Source organism: Halichoeres trimaculatus, unplaced genomic scaffold (assembly GCF_033239565.1).
Source record: "Halichoeres trimaculatus isolate MK-OKI-2021-1 unplaced genomic scaffold, fHalTri1.1 fHalTri1_scaffold_18, whole genome shotgun sequence".
Taxonomy (NCBI): domain Eukaryota; kingdom Metazoa; phylum Chordata; class Actinopteri; order Labriformes; family Labridae; genus Halichoeres; species Halichoeres trimaculatus.
The window spans coordinates 19,536,950-19,558,051 of NW_027437196.1; the positions used below are offsets into that span (position 1 = coordinate 19,536,950).

At 41.1% G+C, this 21,102-nt stretch overlaps 1 protein-coding gene across 1 annotated transcript in view; it reads right to left on the reverse strand.

Moving 5' to 3' along the window:
* Positions 1-20,856, reverse strand: part of bmp6 (bone morphogenetic protein 6) — a 56,572-nt gene extending 35,716 nt beyond the window's left edge. Inside the window, exon 1 of the mRNA XM_074693293.1 lies at positions 19,975-20,856. Within this exon, the coding sequence (XP_074549394.1) occupies positions 19,975-20,383 (409 nt within the window). The 5' untranslated portion in view covers positions 20,384-20,856. The remainder of the gene's footprint in view (positions 1-19,974) is intronic.
* Positions 20,857-21,102: the final 246 nt, after the last annotated feature.

Genomic DNA, 21,102 nt, shown 5'->3' on the forward strand with positions numbered 1-21,102 from the left:
CCAGGAGTGGGAGGATAATTTGCTCTAATTGCTGCTCTGCTGAGGCTCTGCTAACAGATAGATATCCGAGGTATGGCTGTTGGACTGTGCAGTATCAGTATTTCCCATCAATGGACTGACAGCTCAGAGGTAACAGTCATCAACTCTCTGTTGAGTCTCCTGTTGGCCTCCAGGTAGATGGAGATGTCATACCTGTGTGTCAGTAGGAGATTTTATTTCATTTCATCGAGCTCCATTACTCAGGATTAAGATGTGGACATGCTAACTCAGCCACAGGATGACATTTTAGTTTATCTGTCCATTAAAAAAAAAAACAGGTTTGGTAGAAAAACATCAGGAATCAAAACATGTCATGATACATTTTTCAAAAATTGTGTATAAAAACATGGCAACATGAACTAACAAAACGAAGCAAAGTCAGATGAGATGGTTGCTGCATCTTTTGACGAGGGCTTCCTTTGAAAAACAGATTATTTTCATCTTGATGGTAACAATCCTGGTAAATTAAAGGTAGTTTAATTAATAATGAGAACAATATGTAGGTGTTTTAGCCCAGCATAATGTAGCCAAGTTATCACAAAGTTTAGGTCAGAATGCTGCAAAAAGTTTTATGCCACTCAATTTAGGAGTTTGGTGGGAGCTAACAGATAAGGTTTGATTTTTACTCATGTTCACAGTTATGTAGTAAAGGTGTGAAAAAATACTGAAACAGTAATATACAGTTCTACAGTTTAATTTAACAGACGTTTTTGTCCAAAGCCACGTACAACACAAGCAAGAATTTAGACAGAAGAAAAATCTAGCTGGTGCAACAACAGCGCTATAAGTTATTCTACCAATATATTCAAATACTTTGACCTAATAAGAGATCTATTAATTAATTATTTTTATTATCTAATTAAACTCTTTACATCAATTTGTATGTTAAAATAAAAATTAATCCTTTAAGTGAGTTGGGAGTACAAAACATCTTCTGCCTCCACCTCCACTGCGGTAGAGCTACCACCGAAGAGCTACTCCGCTGTATGTTGCCCATAAACTGTATAGTAAATATAATCTCAAAGTATATTCAAAATGTTTTATTCCTCAACTTGAAGTGGATTTTGATGCTGTAAACAGCGATGTTCTCTCTCTATTCTTGGGTCAGTTGGTTACAAATCATTTTAAGTTTAATTATTTCTGTGTAGTAGACTGATAAAGTAACAATTTTGCGCAATATTAGATTTTTTTATGAGCAACATTGATTACACTCAGTGGCATTTAGCAGTTTCACCAACTGACCACGTCTGTCACCCAATAATTTTTTTGCAACATCAGTTTAATGTCACAATAGTTTGTGTGGCAAACTTGATGCACTTTATGTTTTCAAGTTAAGTGTACGTATAAAACACTGTATCCGACTTTCATTATTTCAAACACAATAAAATAGAACAGTTGTTTTCAATCAAATGGTTAACTGTGTAGAATATCACAACATATCACAATTTTGTGGTATTATGATTTTATCGCATTGCGACTCAAGTATCGTCACGCTTATTGTATCATGAAGTTCTTGCCAATACTCACCCCTTTAATGCAGTAATACTGAAGTTATCACTGATAAGTCATCACCACAGTAGTGATGTGTTGTTCATGAATGATTCATTGTAGAAGAAAAAACCATGGCTAAACAAACTGAACTGAATCACTGAAAAGAGTGAGTCATTTCGCAGTTTACGTTGCATTCTCCTCTCTCCAATCACGTCTCTCTGTTTCTAGACTGCAAAGCCCTCTCTCCCTCATCCTTTCACATCCTTGAGTTGCTCAAGCCTGCCCCTACATCTCCCTCTCATGTCTCCAAAATCAAGGAAGTGGAAAATATTTTATTTAACATTTATCTGTGAATGATTTTGCAGATTACAATCAGCAAATTGTAACTTTATCCTACTAGATTCTCAGCTCATTGGCTTCTTATTCACCACCTGTTGCTCTCAGTACAATAGTGAGCAGAACTTAACATTTGGTCATATTTCAGCTTATCAAATCCTGATTCAATAAGGCGAAGCTGTAGAGAAGTACTGAAATTATTCAGTCTACTGATTCAGTACACTAAAAGAACAGTTTTTTCCATCATGTTGCACCAGAGCAACAAAAACCCTCTCTGTTTCAAGTTGCGTATGTTTGCATTTTCTGCATATTTTTCACATTTTTAAGTTGAGTATGGTGCTGTAATTTTATGTTTTATCTCGTGGCATTGACAGCTTACTTTTTACAAATCTTTACTGACTGACGTTGGAGTGTAAGGGTCACATGCTTACAGAGACAAATGTGTGTGATAGGGAGGAGTCTTGTTAAACCGTGTCCAAATCTGACCTTTACGCCCATCTCTGCAATCAGTCTTTACACAGCATCTGTGTCTGTTTGAACACTCACAGCTCCAAACGGACACCGAAAAAACACTCATTGACATTAATGGCTTGTTGCAGTTTTCCCCAAAAGCCCCCGTAAAAACAAGTGTTCTTTCATTGGACATCAATTCCAGCCAATGAGCTGTCAACAAAAGACGGTGCAACATCTTTTTTACTTTTTAAAGGAAATTCCATGAAATCAGGAAAGAAACGAGCTGGAAAATAATCAACACAGAATATCCCCTTTCCACTTTATGGGAAGTTCATAAAAATGTAATTCTACAGAAGAACAGCTGTCACAACAGCCTCTGGTCAGACAGACATGGCCTATGTTTCAACTTAGATCAGGGATCTTCACACACAACAGGATCTCGTGGACTGAGGAGTCGGACGGCCTTTTAGATCCACAGTGTTTGGATGAGCATTACAAAAGATGGTGGAAATCCAGCTCTACTGAAATACAGTTTAATGAAAGATGGGTAAATCTAATTAGTCTTTTAGGATTTACAATGAGCTAGCATCAGGCCACAAAAGAGGTTGAATGAGAAAACTGCCACTTTAACAGATCATGTTATTTATCATGTTATTTCCAAAAATCTAAAAATCAGATGGACTCCGGCTCGTTGAGATCTCTGCATAAAAGCCAAAGATTTCTGCGAGAGGTTGGTGCATGAACCCAAGTTGTTCCCTCTCCAACATCTTGTTGAATTTGGAGGCTGAGTTGGCAGGGATACTACCGGCTGTTTGATTTACACACGAACAAGAAAATAAACGCAACCAAACACTGAAGCCATAAACAAAAGAAGTTATACCAAACACTTCATTGTGTAATGTATGTGACTAACAACAACAATCATAACCAGAATCATTAATCATGAATTCATCTGCTGTGAACAAATGCATTGTTTAGAGCTGGTTGTACAGTCAGGGCTTGCTGTCTCTGGGTTGCCATAGGTAACATGGTAAAAACATTTGGGTGGCCAGCGGAGGAGGGTTCATCTGGAACGACGATTCCCTGCAATAAAATAGAAGCTGCTGCAAATCTATCAGCGTTTTTTGACAATAAAGGTTTTTTTTTTTTACCGTTCCTAGGTCACAAAATGAAATCCCCAAATGTTGGATAACAGGTGGACCCATTTATTAGATGTTTCTAAGAAGCCATTAAAGTCAGTATTTATTGAGGAAATCAATGACCATGGCACAAGAAACTTCTGATCTACTTCCTTTTTTTGTGGGATTCTCCGTCCTTGATGTTCAGCTACATTTCCTCCAAGATTTATTTGACAGATGATGACAACTTACTACTTTCCTCCAGGGTTGGACCCTCTCAGAAACATCTCCATTTGCTGCTTCAAAGAGCCCCATGCTATTCTGGGCTAATTGTTTGTCCATAATCAGAGATTTACTCGTATGATTCTGGACAGTTTACCGTAGTGGTTGCTTCTGCCGTCGAAGTGCCTCCTCTTTGGCAGGCACGTATTTCTGTATGTTTTATGTGTCCATGTGCTTCTATCAAAGTGCAGTAGGACAAGCCTGCTACAGCGATCTGTGGTCGTCTGCTTTTGGGCAGCAGGTGTGTTTGTGTGAGTGTGTGCGTGCGTGTGTGTGTGTATACATGTGTGAGCTAGGCAAGTCTGGTCCCAGATTTAGAGGAGGAAGCCGGTGTCAGGGCCAGGAGATGGATCTCTCCTGAGGGATCAGATAAATAAGGAAAAAATATCTTTGAAAAAGGGAAACGCAGCTGTTTCCAAAGGAGAAGTCAAAATATTGGTGGCTTTACATTCCATAGACAGAAGGTAGATGGCCAGCTCACTCTATGATACTGTTCGATTCCCTGTTTCCCTGCCTCACACCTCCATTTATTTTTTTCTCCTCTGCCTTTCTGCATACTTTTCCTTCTCTTTTCACCACTACATCTCCCTGCAATGTCTCTTGCTCTGCCTTTCTTCCCCTTCACCCTCTTTGTCATGAAGACAGTTGAGCCTCAGTGCGATTCCCATTGGAAAGTCTGTGGTGACCACAATGCATTTCAGCGGCTCAGAGGCCCAGCATATGATCTTCTGATAAATCAGTCTGGGCCAGCTTCAATCTCCCCCCTGGGCTGACTTACATGTAAAACCTACTGCTTGTTTTACATACAGGCGCAGCTCCAAAAACAGCGACGGTAACCAGATACCTGGGTATTTAAAAAGCAGGTGGGCTTTGAGGGGAATCAGAAGGAAAACAAACAATGTTTCTAATAATACTTCTGTCCACAATGTCAACATAATATTGGTGAGATGAAAGTGTGGACAACTCTGGCTTACTCATGTTGTTTGAGGTTTTTGCTGAGAGTAAAAAATGCACTTTCAAGTTAGTTAGCACAGGGTCTGCCATGGTGGAAATGTATCTGCTGCATTGGACCATAATGTCCAATGCAATAAACTAGACATGCCGTGTAAAGTGTACAGATATTTTATAAGCAGAATGTAAATACACCAATGGAGAAACCGGTCAGAATACAACTACTGCCATCAGAAACTAATTCTAGAAAGCAAATAGTCCAAACTATAAAGCCCTGCTAGTCTTCCCTGTGTGCATCACACAGCTTTCAAAAAGACCAACGGCATGCAAGAGTAACAGTGTAAATAATTGTGTGAAATATCTGTTAAATTTGGGACACAATCATTATTTTTCTGTATTTGTAATGTTTTATTGAGAAAGTCCCAGCGAAAGTTGGCGCTGTTGTAACTTCAGCGCATGACATGGTTCGGTGCAGTCTTTCATGTCTTTGCTGGGGGTAAGCTGGTCTTCTGTTTGCTCTGTCGCATCTTTGTCAGTATTTGTCCTAAAAGTGCACATAAAGTGTTAAAAGTATAAAAACTTATCACATATTGTGACTCTGATGAGAAGCGTTTCAAGTTGGAGTGTTTTAATGTGTTTGATTAGTGATAACGAACTTAAGAACGGTGTGACTAGCATAGCTGTAGGGAGCTGCTGATGTGCACGCAGCAATCTCCTCTTCTGATGTCTGACTTTGTTTGGGGTTTATGCAGGAGCAAACTGATGAGTTTAGAAGATATTAAGATCATGAGTTTAACCAATAGAAGGCACAGCTCTGCTGATTGACAGGCAGGTGTCCCAAAGCTGGTAGTGAGGAGGCTTCAAAACTCTGTATTAGGAGCAAATGAGTGAGGTCACAGAGACTATGTCTATATTTTGTGCAGCCAATGGTTATCACTACATTTTTTTATTTTTTTAAAGTTTTTTTTAGTTAACTTGCTGACATCGTCATCTTAGACTGCTGTGTTTCTACCAAATCAAAGACCAGGGATATTTTTGTTTTTTAGAGATACAAATACTGCGTGAAATGCATAGGTTGGCAGACAAAGAACAAAGTGGTTGTTGCACATGAAATAACATAGATGTTCATAATGTTAAAAAGATGGAGAATCTAATCATTTATCAGGGGGACTTCTTTTTGTCAAAGGCCACATAGCTTCACTACATCTGACTGCACAGTATCACTGAGTAATCCTGTGTATTCTCTCTGAAGGTTAACACAGAGGGTATAAATGAAAGTTGAGGCTGTAACTGAAGTTTATTTAGGAATTCAGAAAAACTAATCCAAAACTAATCCATAAAACTTCACTTTTTTTTTAATAATAAATCTGTATGTTCCCTACGTTTAAGAATTCTGACTACATCAAGTGCCATCTCAAATGGAACAATCACAATATTGCAATGTTAAAATTATAGTATAGTCTTCATTACAAGGAGGCACTATTTATCTACCAGGCTGCAGTCCAAAGAAAAAAAAAAGTCGTAATAATCAACCACATTAAGTGTGTATACAGCCAAATTGTGACAAAACATTTCTGTTTTAACTTAAGCATTGTTTACAAAAACAGCATTAATCCAACACACTTGAGCAACAGCAGCCAGGAAAAACTTCCAAAACCTCAAGAAGAAGCAGACTCACTGGCAACGGTCATTTACCTCAACATCCTTGGCAAAGTATGACACAGAGAAGGGCAAGATTATCCCAGAATGTGATCTCAATCTGCGTTCTCTAAAGCCTGGACCATTTCATGTTCTATAATGAGGAGAAGCTACTTAAAAGGCTAAATAAAATATAAGTAAATCTGATGATTGTCATAGCAGCATGTGTGTGCGTTTGTAAACAAGTGAATACCCTGACTGTACATTTTGTCAAACAGACACACTGCTGTGTATATTTAGAAGTACTGAGAGCTAAAACTGTGACACGTTAACTGGTAGGGGGATCCTTCTTGCCTTCTTAACACTGTCGGAAATGGTATCTAGGAGACGTGCTGCTTAGAGGTGTGGAAAGTGCAGGAGGAAAGACTGGGCAGAGTTTCCCCTGCACATCCTTAGTGATAAGATCCTTTTATCCAGAGAGCCTCACGGCGCTGGGAGTGGATACATTTGTCACATAAGTGGCCTCAATGGGAGTCAAACCAATGTACACATTTGTGTTACTGTTTCACCCTCTTGCTCAAAAAAATTTGGCTTTTAAATCTGTTTCTTTCTCATCTGATCTTCTGTCTTTATTGGCTGTATTAAGAGTTTTAATTTCTCCTTGCACCACTACCCTCTTTTCCTTTTTCTGATCATTTTCTTTTTATTGATGATACCTATGGCTGGAAACCTCACTGCTCCCTCCGACAATGACAGGAAATACATTTTGTTACCACCACATTTGTAATTTTCTGATAAAAATAGGGAGCACACATCTTTCCTCTCCTTCCTCTGCACTCCTTTTCTCATCCTCGTCTTTCTCCCTGCCTCCCTCCATCCCTCCCGTCTCCGACTGTTTTCCTGTCAGTATCATGTTTGGAAAGTCAACCCATGGGTCAGCCTAGGGCTCGTAAATTTGTCAGCAGCAGCGCGGTTGAAAGGGAGGCTACTTGCTCGGGAGGGTCAGGAGCATCTGCGCTCACATGGGGTCTTTTTCTCACTACGGGCCCTTGGTTGTTGTTTCAGGCACGTCCTCTTTAGAGAGACGACCAGCCTGAGAACATACATGGGGGCCGAGGGGTGGAAGCTTACTATGTGACACCGGTGTATGATGAAGCTTCCATGTAAATGAGGGGAGAGTTAGTGATGTCTAACAAGTATGTTCAAACACACTTATCATGGAGGAGACAGTACAAGTCAAGTCCCATTTGTTGGTATTTATAGGCTTGTAAGGGCTTTGAGCAAGTACGTGAGGGACTACATTCATGCCCTAACCCTTGACCCTGACCTGTAAGGAACTTCAGCCAAACACACTTATAACTGTCAAACACAGATATTATCGAGTGAATAAACATCATGTTGTTTTTTGTTTCTCAAACGACAAAGGGTTTGATTTCCTGAAGCAACAGTTTGCCAAGCTTGAGTCCTACTAGTTGCAGTGTCATGACAACACAGCCATCAGGGATAGCGACATATTTTTCTTGTTTTTGCTGTTTTCCAAGTCAGTGATTATTGAAATAGCAAGAAAAACTGAGGTCAAGACCCCACTTTTCATCTTTTACAGGGTGTCAAGTCAAAGACATGAGAACGGAGCCAAAGGCTGTTAGAAATGACCCGTCTTAGATAATGGTGCACAGTTTGGAAAAAATGCACTCAGTCATGTTTTATTCCTTTTCTATCTACCAAAGTGCAATATGTTGCGTCAGCTTTTACAACCTATGGCGATATTGGTACATAGAGAAAACGTGGTAATATTTGGTGGTAAGTTAAACACTCAATAACTTTTGAAGGGCATTTATCCTTGAAGAATTCTTGTGTGAAGACATTCATGCTGAGCTCTGGATATTTAAGACGCAGAGAAAACAAACAACGACGAAGGACGAGAACTGGTGCAAGACAACGGACACTTTGGGAGAGGAGATGTAACCTGTGTCTGTCTTCTCTCATGGCGTCCACTGTCGCTTATGGAGACGTGGCTGCATCAGGATATTCCAGATTATACCATCACAATCAGCAGCTTCCAGAGGGTCCGGGCTAGAAGGTTGATCTTTTTCGCCAATAACAGAGGGTATAGTTCTAGGAAGATTGCACTTAGGTAAGGGATCTGCTGCCTCCATGGCTTCTAACCATAGACTGTATATAGAGTAAACAGCATGGTTCTGCCATTTATCATTGTACGGTTTTGAACAAATACCGCTGTCACAGGCGTCGCCATTGTAGCAGTTGTGCAGCCAGAGTCTGCGCAGTAGAGACTGTGAGGGATTCTGGGAGAATCTGGGTGGAGCTGGGTGAGAAAAATAATTACTATTTTTTTTCTTTCAAGAGTCTAATCTCTTCTTGACTCTACCTCCTGTCATGTTTTATAATCCCCGAAAAAAATACACGAGAACGGCAGCTGTCAATCATCGTTAAACGTGATTTAAAACCTCATTTTTAACCTCATATAACTGATGAAAACAAGACTTCTCAGAAAAAAAGGGGACTTGAATACAAGACAGCCAAATGATATCTTCAAATCACCACAACAAACGGATGTGAGAAACATTTCGACAAGGTGTGTTGATTTTTTTAAGTTTGGCCACAGCCCATCTGGAATGACTGGAAAGACAGATTTTTTCACCTACACTGCAGCCAGCCACCAGGGGGAGCAGTTTTTGTGGAGATCTCATTTCGAGCCGGGCAAGATGACGTCCATTTTTTTTTACTGTCTATACTCCCAACCACATTACCAATCCAAGGTGCTCCCACTGGTGGCTGTTTACATCCTCCTTCTGCAAGCCTGTGTGCAACGTTTTCCAGCCTGACTGCAGACAAAGCAACTGAGACTTAACTCTACATTCTATTTGTGCTTTCTTTTAATATTCTTACTCCACTTTGTACAAGGGCAACAGTAATAACTGATTCTGATATCCTAAAACAGACCATGCTATGCTAGCAATATTAAAAAGCTACAATATCAAACATACGTCCTTCGAAATAAATGCTTCAATTGGCATGTTTGCTAACTAAACTGAACCAAAGTGTAAGTTGTAATGTTAAGTGTTGGACAAAGTGAGCTGTAACCTGATCCGCATAACAGAGTCAGTTGTTACAAACCAGACTGAGGTGACATCAAGGTCTGCCCTTAATTTCACAGCAATCCATCAAACAGTCAATGCACTCCATAAAGAAACTAATAAGTAAAGGAGATGGGAAAAAAAGTCAGTTTATCAACAAAGTCTACAGGATTTATTCTCTGTGAACCACAAATTTCTGTAAAACTATCACATGAATCCAAACAATAACCGTCCAGTTGTTTCAGCCTGAATCAAAGAGCCGAACAGACAAACAAACACGCTGCTAGCGCAACTACAAACAGAATTCCCATAGTATTTTTAGTTGTTGTGACCATAAAATATCCTCATGTTACACAAATATAAGCCCAATGACATCTGTGAACGTACAAGTGTATATATGCAGCCTCCAGAATAAACACTGACATCCTTCTTTTCTGCTCCCTCAAGGTCACCAAAAGCTTTAAATCAGCCTTCAAAGATCGTCTGGGTGTGCCTCTCTCTCCTTTTTCCCTCTTACTTGGTTTTTATAGACTAGACGTGGATCCATGAAACCCTGCAGGTTTCCTGGTCGCTTCACAGAAGAATGTGACAACAGGAATGTTTACCGTCACATTTACTTCATTCCTGTCGGCAGCAGTCAGCTCTCTAACTAGAGCGTCTCTCTGGAACAGAGCAAACGACAGGATCATTATGATAATGGATGGAGTTTACTGGGCACACAAGGACACGGTTTGGAGTTCAGCGGTTCACAGGTTCATAACCTTTTTTGTGACGAGAAGAAGGAGCAGAAATTCCAAAGACATACCAACCATTATTAAATGTACAAAGCCTAGGCCCTAAATGTTTAATGTGACATAAAATGTTTCATTATTCAGTCAGGAGTGAAAGACTACAGGAAAGTACATGGAAGCAGGAAAAGCCAATGGGTTAGCAGAAGAGTCAAGTTTTCCTGTTTGGTAGTTTGAGAATAACAGAAGTAGTTCCCAAACCTTTTACAAGAGTCATACCCTCTCAGCACTTTCCTTCACTTTCTTCTGTCACAATTATTCAGCTTTGCACACAAGGTAAATGCAACAGTTTCTCAAGATCCAAACAAATGTATCAGAAACTTATTTAGTTTTCCAGGGACTTGATACCACGCACCCAGCACCACCAGTGACTGTTGTTGTTATTGCATTAATTACAGTTATTTCTTACTCATTTGTTTAAAAACTGAACATGTAAGTCCAGGATTTACCAGATGTGTTCAGCCAGATGTTTCATGTCCTTATAACTGTCTGATACTCATACAGTTTGCACTTATTTAGCTCTAGTTTCATTAAAGCTGTTATTTTACCAGTCCTTCTTAGCATTACCACATCCACCTAAAATTCAGTCAGTGGGCATTTTAACCGTTGGATGGATATTGTGACTCGGTTTTATTTGAACTAAATTTGGAAAATGCACAGAGAAAAACCAAGAAGGCACATTTGTTTGCATCACTGCCTCTCTAATTTCCCCCTTGTTAGCCTCCTGCACACACACAAACCTTATATATACAAACACAGCCTCACACCAGCACAAACAAACACTAATTCCAGGTTAATGATCTCCTCTGCATGGCCTCTTCATAGTTAGTTTAACACTAGACAAAGGCTGACAGCTTTATGGTGCTTCTAGAGGGAGAGAGCAGAGGAGATAACAAATACATAAACAGTGTCTCTATTTGTCTTTTTTGAGCAATGTTACACACACACACACACACACACACACACACACACACACACACACACACACACACACACACACACACACACACACACACACACACACACACACACACACACACACACACACACACACACACACACACTGCACTCACTAAACATGCAAGGCTACCATTAGCTTTTAAACAAGTTTCTAACATCATAGGGTAAAGTCATTCCTAAGAGCTTAGTTAGTATTTTGGAAAAACTTCTGACCTCAATTCCAAAAAAAAAAAAAAAGTTGGGACAATTTTTTAACATGTTGATATTCTATGGTTTGCATTCATGCTAAGCCTATGTGATTGAAAATTGTGCAAAGACAAACATTCAGGAACTAAACAGACTGCTTGGCACATGAACAGTGGGACCTAGGATTGGACCCCCAGTCCTCCCATTGAGAGAGGATCCACTGCACCACTGAGCTACAGGACCTGGACTCTCCTACTATGGAGCCATGCTGTTGTACTAAGAGTAGAAAATGGTTTGGTCATGCTAAAAATGTAAGGTCTCTCCTGAAAAAAGGTAGTGTGTGGATGGCGGTACACACTACCTGTATAAATTGCTCAGCAGTGGTTTAATCTTCCCAGGTGTGTAAACTACATATGTCTCTGTCACATACCAACCCTGTATCATCACAGATGCTAGTTTAATGCACTGACAATAAGCCAGATAAGCCAGACAAGGTTCCTCTTTGCATGGTAGACTATTACCAAACTTCTTGTGGCTTCAGTGATATTTTTACTACTTTTTCTCCTGTGTTTGTCTGGAGATCCTCCATGTAACCATGGTCACATTGTTTACATGTGAACTCAGCTGTTAGTAGCCTGTAGCATGTCAATGCTAACTGGTGTAAGGCCTGATGTCTTCCCACAAGGTGAGGAGAAGGAGGTAAGGACTACATGCTGGTGCTGAGGTGAAAGCTAAGAAGTGACAACATGGACCTGTCCTTCCATCCATCGTTATTGGGAACGTAAGATCTATCTCCAATAAGATGAATGAGCTAGCTGTGCTAACCCAGCAACAGAGGGAATACCAGAGGGCAGAGTAGCATCATGCTATTCACAGAACTGGCTAACGGAGCTAACATCAGACACCAACACCATGTTGGAAGAGCTTCACCTGCTGTGAGCAGACAGGATCCAGGAGACAGAGATGGAGCATGACTGAAGAAGCTCAGTCCTGGACCCTGTGGAGGTGGAGGCTGGCTGAACTAGAGAATGATGGACAAGCTGTCATCATCTATTTTCTTATGGACATTTTTTCACTTTCTATACACTTTCTTACGTTTTTTTTATGATTGCTGCTGTGACTTTGATTTCGTTGTACTTGTTACAATGACAATAAAGGTCTATTCTATTCTATTCTTTTCTATTCTATAAGAAATGAGATTTTCCTTCATTTATACACCATGACATTATTTTTTTTCTATTTTTTTGTTTTCCCTTTCCCAGTCTTTATGAAGCGTGTTGCTCACATCAAATTCAAAAGGACTGTATTGTATTTTTGAAGCACTGGCAATTTTCATTTGCAACATAAGATGTGTTGTCTTTGCACTATTTCCAGTTGAATTAAAGATTTAAATTCTTTGCAAACTATCAAACTCTTTTGTTATTGACATTTTTTTTAAAGCATCCCACCTTTTTTGGGAAGTGGGGATGCAGAAATGAGTTCCTGCGTTTGAGCCAGCTCACCCACCCAAACAAGAATCCCTCTGTCCAACTCAGGGCCAAAAGACTTATTTATCATGTGCTGTCTGTTTTTATGAGTCCTGTGGAGGACATCAAATCAACCTGTTTTTGATCAGCTACTTCATCTTTCACAAACTTCACTCAAGACTTTTTTTTCAGAGGATGTTCAGGGTAAATAGGAGTCAAGCTGTGAGAAGCGAGATGAAACTGGATAACAACATGATGCATAGCAACGACAGGGAGGTAAAGAGATATGAGAGGTTGAAGAAAACAAGAGATGTGTGATAGTTTTATGGAAGTCTGCCCCATCCTCCTTGAGTCACAGCAGAAAAAAACAGCAAATTCCTCTATGCCTGCACCCAGAGGTGATAAATGGGAGCAGCGGGCCCTAATCAGTTGTTCCGCCAGGGTTATCGGCTCCGTTCTATAGATCGTTACCAGCCGTGAGCGTGCCTCACTTCACCTCCTTATCTGGTCACACTCCTCCATTCCACAGCACATCACTTCCAAGTGGAATGTCCACTGAAGACAGGGGACTGGACGAGGGGAGAGGAAATGAAGACGGAGAGCAAAAACAAGGCAGATGTGTTATCTCTGTACTTAGCCCCGATCTCGGCTGCCATCTCGTCAAGTCTTTGACTTATGGCGTGAGAGGGAGCGATATCATCAGAGTGGGTGGGCGTGAGGATGTGTATGTGTCTGTGTAGTGGGGTGTTAGGAGCAGTGTGTGGAACAGAGATGACATCAAGTGTAAATGGAATGTTCTGGTATAAATGACTGACCCAAGAGTCAACCAACGGTGTGTGTGTGTGTGTGTGTGTGTGTCCGTTTACGCAAAAAATCTCCAGCCAAAAGTTCGCTGTGTCTGTTTCAAAAGCTCTGATGGACAATAGAGATGTCCTGTAACACTTGGTCTAATATGACAGACAAAGCAGGGCTGGGAAAGACATAATGTGGACAGGCGGACATGTTTCCTCCATCAAAGCTGTTTGTTTCTTCAGGCCGTTGTGTATTTTGCCAAAGAGTTTGACAACCAATACAATCCAAACATGAGAAAAAGGAAGCATTTTGAAACACTGTAACTCAATAAGGGGAATTATTTGTAAAACTTGGGGCTTTCTTGAACATCAGGCCAAGTTCAAGTGAGCTTGTAGCGGCAGTGAAATATCTGATACCGTAAACAGATGAAAACAAACAAAGGTTTGTAGTTTGTCGATGTAATTTTTCTTACCATCACTGCAGAGCTTCGTCTGCCAAGTTTATGTCTCAGTAAATATCCTTTATTCAGCTAAGGCATATCTTGAATTCCTCGCTCAACGTCTTGCTAATAATGTTTAGGGTTTGTTGGGAGCTGAGGAGAAGTGACGGGTGGTCTCCATTTCTCTGTTTTGTTCTGGATCGGAGGATTTGCAGGAAGTGTTTCAAGACGGTTTAGTGAAACTTTTCCAAAGCTGCCTTTTGCATCAAACAATTGACTCTTTGATTGAAGCCAACTAATTATTTGATCATGCTGAGGCTTTGGGACACGTTTTGCGGCAAAGGAAGTGGCTTACCTGGGCTTAGGCGCTGAGAAATGCAGCCAGGCATCATAAGACAAGGAAAACAGCCATCTAATAAGGGCACTTCATTTCAGAAAAAGCCAAGGGCTGTCTGGACCCAGATAATCTCCTGAAAACCCACTTCTTAAAACTTCTGGCTTGTTTGCCTTTAATGTGTGGGAGGTAGGCTGTTAGAAAGCTCTGCTGTTGACTTAGGAAAGAGGTCCAGTGACAGCTAAACTAAAGCCATGCAACGAGGTGTGCAGGGGCGCAGAAGAGAAAGCAGGAGAAGGTGAGGGCGATAGTCCTGACACAGACAAGTGCACAGGAACTTGAGAAACTTTGATAACATTGGCAGAGTAGGACGTGAGTGTTTTTTCTTTTGAATATAAGGAGCAGTACTTTGATAAGACAATGTTAAAAAAGTAACAGCTAATGTCATCAAATGCTATTTTTGATACAACAGCTACACTTGCTGCTCTGCTGATGCAGGGGTCTTCAACATTTTTCAGAGCAAAGACCCTCTAACTGATGGAGAGACGGAGCAGGGACCCCCTTATATGTCTATTAAAAAGTGTGTTATATTAAACCAGGCCTGGTTCAATGTATAAACATACCATGCTAGTGTGCAGTCAGTATTAAGCCATTTGGGGAACCTGACAGTGCCAGTGTGAAACATGCAAGGATTCAAGGATTCAAGGACTCAAGGTTTTTTATTTGCCATTTGTAGATGGACCGACAGTCCAGACACACTGGAAATCTTGTGCGGGGCTCTCTCAGAGTCAAAGACAAAAGATATAAAGGATATAAAGATACATATAAAAGATTTAAAAAGGAAATATACAAAATATAAAAATAGAGAATATAAACACTATAAATAAAGAATATGAAACAGTTTAAATAAAGAATATACAAAAAAAACACTAGAGTACCAAAAACATGCGGCCATGTGATTGGCAAAGCAGTGATAGAGGCGGGACTTCCTCTGTCTTGAGGATCTGGAATTGAACACTGAGTGAACCTGTGTGCAGTTTCAGGCCCTGTTTACTTGACAACGTTTCAACCGAAAACGCTAAAACGCAGTAAAAAAAAATGCATTTATACGGAAACGCTGAGGGACTGAAAAAGGTGTAGTAAGCCACTTTAGGTAGATTTCCACCGAAGTAGAGTTGAGCTGATCATCTGGTGTAGTGGCGAATACTAAGTGCAGAATTGGAGCAACAGATGCACATTTTGTTAAAAGACAGCCAGCAGATTGAGCAGCACAAGCACAACATGGTGGTCAGGCAGCGGCAGGGTTTCAGAAAATTTTCACTCTGGGGGCTGTTTTCAAAAGTTTGCATTTTCTGTGTACACACAAGGCCAAAACGCGACATCATTTTGCATTCACCCTATAACTGTTGTCGGGTAAACGGCCCCTGAGAGAGCTGCTGTGTTGCTGATGTGTTCATTTCTGATTGAAAAATTACATTTTTAGCTTCCATGTATCCACTGATGGCTGTTTAAAGACCATAACATAAGGAAAAGTTGAAATATTTGGAAATAATAACTTGAAAGTATTTTTAAAAATTGCCTAATCAACTACCTGGGAGCTGCGGACCCCCTGTTGACCCCTGAGATAATCAATAAATTGAGGGTGAAAAAAATTAGAAACGCTTTCAAAGAGACATCCTGCAGATTTTGTTCTCATTTCATCTTATCAAAATCCCTGACAGACTGGATGCCCAGCCAGGGGATGCTCAGTGAGTCTAAGTAAAGATAAACAGTGGAGAGTATGATCACCTTTGACCTGATTAGACACCTTAAAAGACAAAAAGCTTTTTTCTCGCTCAGCAAATTACAGTCGCATGTGTGAAAAATGGTCAAATTGCATTTAAGCCACTGAAGTTTCGGATACATTGAAATTAACTTAAAACCAGCTTAGCAGCATGTAATATGTGCACCTAGCAGAGAGAAGCAAACATAACAGTACACAGTGATCTTACCAACAACAACAAAAAAAAAGTCATGCAAGTACAAAGTGTTCTTCAACTCATCTGGGTTTTATCAAGCAACAAGACCCTTGTGATTCAGAGTCAAGGAGAGCCCATCAACAGATAAAAACAGACATGTTTATCATGAGGAGGTTTTCAAAACTTCAGGGAAAATAAAACAAGATTTACTCAAAAACCATGAACAGATTTTCCCGGATCATAGCGGGACCCTCCCTCTGGTACGACTCAAGAGACAAACAGTGAAGAAGAAGAAGAGCAAACAGGCAATGAGAGTTTTGGCTGCACCTTCAACAGACCTGCACACCTGTCCGTCTGTCTGTCTCTGCAGCAGCAAAGCAAACTCATCAAAGTTAAATGTAGATGACACGGAGACAACATTTGGAGTTCCTGTTCTGTGACCCATGAAACCAGAACCGTTTCTGTGCATCCTTGACTCACTGTCACGAGGTAACAGCTCAACCACAAAAACCAAACGGAGAAGAAATAGAAACATTTCCCCAGCTGGTTTTTATAGCGCTGGTGGCTGTGATTATTTATTTAGTAAAAAGTCTCCGCTGACGTTTTTGTGTTTGGTCTCTACTGAGACGCAACTTTTTGTATCAGTTTCTCGTGGCACCACAATATACCCCGCTTTAAAAATCTACTGGATGTTAATATGTGCATGGGGTAGGCTAGCCATAGACAACCAAATGTCTCTACTGGAGACCCCTCCAAAGAAATAATTTAAAAAAAAAACTACAGAAAAGAACTAAAGACAGCATTTACACAAAAAAGGAAAGAAATGAATTAACAATAAAATCCTGAACCTTTTAAGAAGATTTTTTACTTGTTTTTGCAGATCTCTCAGCTATTTTTATGCAGCTTTCTTTATTAGAGTTTATTTTAAAGGTAAAGTTGTCTGTTTTACCTTATTAAAAATACAATCACTGCGAGGTCATTGTATTGTGTTTTCTCTGACCAAGTTAAAAAAAAATGTGTCAGCTGCGTGCTTAAAAAAATTCTGTTGTGGAGAGATTTGAGATGTTCCAAAATGTGGATCACTAACATCCATGTTTACCATCTCACAGCCTTCTTGCTGTTACTTGCTGATGCACTGCATCAAATCTTTGGGTGTGCATCCTCATGCATGTGCTAAGACAAACAAGACTTGTATCCACTCACATAAAACAGCTCCATGGTACCACAACAGGTGTAAAACTCCAAAGGGACACATTGGGACATGTTCAGAGCTGCCGTGTGTCACAGAGCATGAGTCATTCAGCACACAGTGTCACTTCACAGGACCTCAGTGGAAAGCAGGACGTCCGCAAGGCAAACAGTGATGAGCGTGCTATTCTAGGAATGAAGATGAAAAAGAGGTTGGAAAGTATGCTTCTGGTCACTCCTTTTGGACTTTTCCACTTGCTGTGTGTTTTTTTTCAGTCATTCTGAACTAGTGATGAAAGCTGAGGAGACCAGATGAGTGAACAAGAGGTCCACATGAATCATTTAAGGGGAGGCAGGGACTTGAGACTGGATGTAACGTAGAGGCTCTTAAATCTGTTCCAGCCCCAAGAGAAAACCCTCAGAGTGAGCTCTCTATCTGTGCCTCTGCTGCAGCTGGCTGTGAAAGACATTAGTTAAGTCCCAAGTAAAGATCACTGTGATTGTTTGATTTACTAATGTTTGTTACAAGGTCTGAGAGTCTTATTCAGGAAGGATGTGCTGATGTAAAAATCTGAAGCCTGTTTTAAATCCAATCTTCTGTGCTGTGGTGCTGCTTCACAAACACAGATTACACAGGAAGGAAGGTGCCTTCCAATTAAGACATCTGTTTTAGACCCTGTCTGTTCATGCTGCACCATATTTCTCCAATGGTTTCAGACGGATTGTTTGCCTTCTGTCTCTCTTCCTTTCATTTATCTTAGTCTCAGTTTGTAGTTCTACTTCGGCCACACATGATCTCCAGATTTTCAGGCAGGATTTGAAACAAAAAGACCACCCAGAAGAGTTGTTCAGACCTCTTTCTACTACGGATTTCTAAGTTGCTCTACTCAAACCGCTCCAATCGAGTAAGAGACACATTAAAATCTAATCAGATGGCGATGACACACGGTAGTCGTGTAAGGTCTTATTTGCAAAGCAGATGGAAAGCCTTGGCCTGTCCAACATTAATTACAATCACATCCAAAGAGGAAGCCGTCCCTCCTCCAAGGTGGTTAGGACTCTGTGTACGGCTGGAGGAGATGGCTACCTAATCCCCCGGCCACCGCAGAAATCTGAGGGAATCGTCAAAAGATGTACAAGACACGATTAATCAAAGCAGAGAGCCAGATGTTCAACAACACCACCCAATATACCCACACTGACAAAGTGCAGGAACACCAGAACCACAGATACACAAACACCACAAAACCACCACAGCACTCCTACACAGGAGCCAACTGAGAGGATTCAATATTTGAGACCAAAAAGATAGACTCCTGCTGCTCAAATATCTGGTTTTCATCAATATTTGTTGCAACACCAACCCTCAGAGGAGCAATGAGTAAAGAAACATTTTGTCTCCAGTCTTTTTTCTTCCTGTTCTTCTCTTCATGTGTGGTGCTGAGTGAATTATTTTACAAAAGTGAAGTATAGATACCTCAGAGTTTTAGATAAAACAAAACAGCAGTCTTCAGCAGTGCTGCGTGGCTTTCATAGACAGACAGATGATGAAGATTCCCAGGGCATTCCCAGAGGAGAATGATAATCCATTTGGATTTAAGCCCCTCTGTCCACCAGCGTTTGACTCTGGCAGCACCTCTGTTTATCTTCAGGCGCTCTGTTTGGAGTCTCCCAGTAAACACTGGGGCTGCTAATGGAGGGAAGGTCTTTGTGCTTTTATGTCTGAAAGTCGTTATGATTAAAGTCTCCCTCTTTATCTTCACTGCAGCTAATTAGAGACTAATCTTCTTGGGTAACACAAACAATGCGACGCAATTTACGCACAACCGCAACTCGCTGCGCTGGAGGTCAATGGCAGGAATAGCCCTTTATATACAAATACCAGCGGTGGTGGTTGATGGTTTGCATTGGGATGCTAGGTTTGTTTTTTCCGCGAAGACATAAATCATGGTGTAGAATGTACGACCACAAAATCTCCGTCCTATAAATGAGCCGAGTAGAGCCAATCTACGCAGAGAGGATGTTTCAATAAATTATTGCGAAACAATAAAAACCTCAACAGTTTTACAGCCTTAAAAAAGAAGAGCTATGAGGCTTTTGAGTTTCGCACAATAATTCATTCATTAAAAAAGCATGCGTAAAGCTAAGTGTGATGTTATAGTGTTGTTTGTCAACAGCCCGTCTGGTTCAGCGAAATCCAGATGCATCACGATCAACAGGTGACACAGCCAGTCTGATGTGAAAGGGCACAAATATGATAAACAGTAAATTTATTCTTGATGATGTTGACAATCATCCATTTTCAGTCAGTTTCTTCCTCGCTACCCCTTAATTCCAGCACGTGCCAAACACCTGTTCACTCACAATTCAATCTGGCTCTGCTTTAATGAACCGCTCCAACCAAAATCTCACAGGAGAGCACTCTTTAAAAAAATCAATAAATCGAAAGAGTCGACTTACCCAGGTTGACAAAGCTCATCACCATATCTGCGTCGTTTAAAAAAGCAGTTTCTTGAAACGTGGCTAAAGGAGGACTCTGGGTCGTGCGCATGGACTGATATCTGTCAAGTATGCCTTCCACTTGGCTTTTCTCCTCGGTAGAAATGGTGTTGTACAGGTCCAACATGAAAAGTGGAGCAGAATTGTACTTCCCATGCGACAGATGCGGTCTCGGTCTGTGTGGCAGCCCAAGGATGGACAGGATCTCCTTCTGCATCTCCCTCTTCTCGTGCGTCCGCAGCCGCCGGTGGATGAAACCCGCGTGCACTTCGTTGTTTCCATCCAGTGAATAATTACTCCCCGCGACCTCGAACATGCAGTAATAAGCGCTCCACCACAATCCGATCAGGGCAAGCCAGCAGCTGGTCATGGTGCTGTCCCGCTGTGCTACCCGAAGTCCCGGAGCTTCAGTCGACTATCCAGTCGTATAATGTGCGTAAGAGTAACCAAAGTCCGTCGGAGCGCGCTGTTATCTGCAGGAGCCGCTGATCAAAAACGAGAGAGGACTCGCGAATCAAGCCATTTGAAAGACTTTAAAAAGAGAAACACGCAAAAAAGTTTCGGCTCTGCTTTCATTTCTGATCCCCGTAGCGCGCTTTGCTGCCCCCGGATAAAGTGCACCATGAGAAACTTTATTCTGTGCGCTCCGGTAAGTCTGTCAGAAGACCCCGTGTGCTCTGACGGTCACCAGAGGGAGAAATACAAGTCGTCTGAAAGAAGCCATTCCTCTGCGGCCGAAATGTTTACTCTACAAAATAAAATAAAAAAATTGTAGAAGGTTGCGCACTGTCAGAGCCGCCCTTTAATGTAGCTGAGGTGGCCTCAGTGACGGTGACCTACTCCTACTGGCAGCGGCAGAGTCTCGCAGCAATCTGCAGGTTGCAGTCTATAATATGAATGCGCGCGCGTGTCCGTCTGTGTATGTGTGTGTGCTCAGAAACCGCCCACTCCACTCCGTGCACACTTAGCCAGAGGTGGAGCTCCCTGGGCTACAAGAGCAACTGCAATAACACACTTCCATACTTTACTCTTATAAAAAGTCAAATTCTATCTTTCCCTCTGCATTAAAAACGCCTCGTTATCGACTGT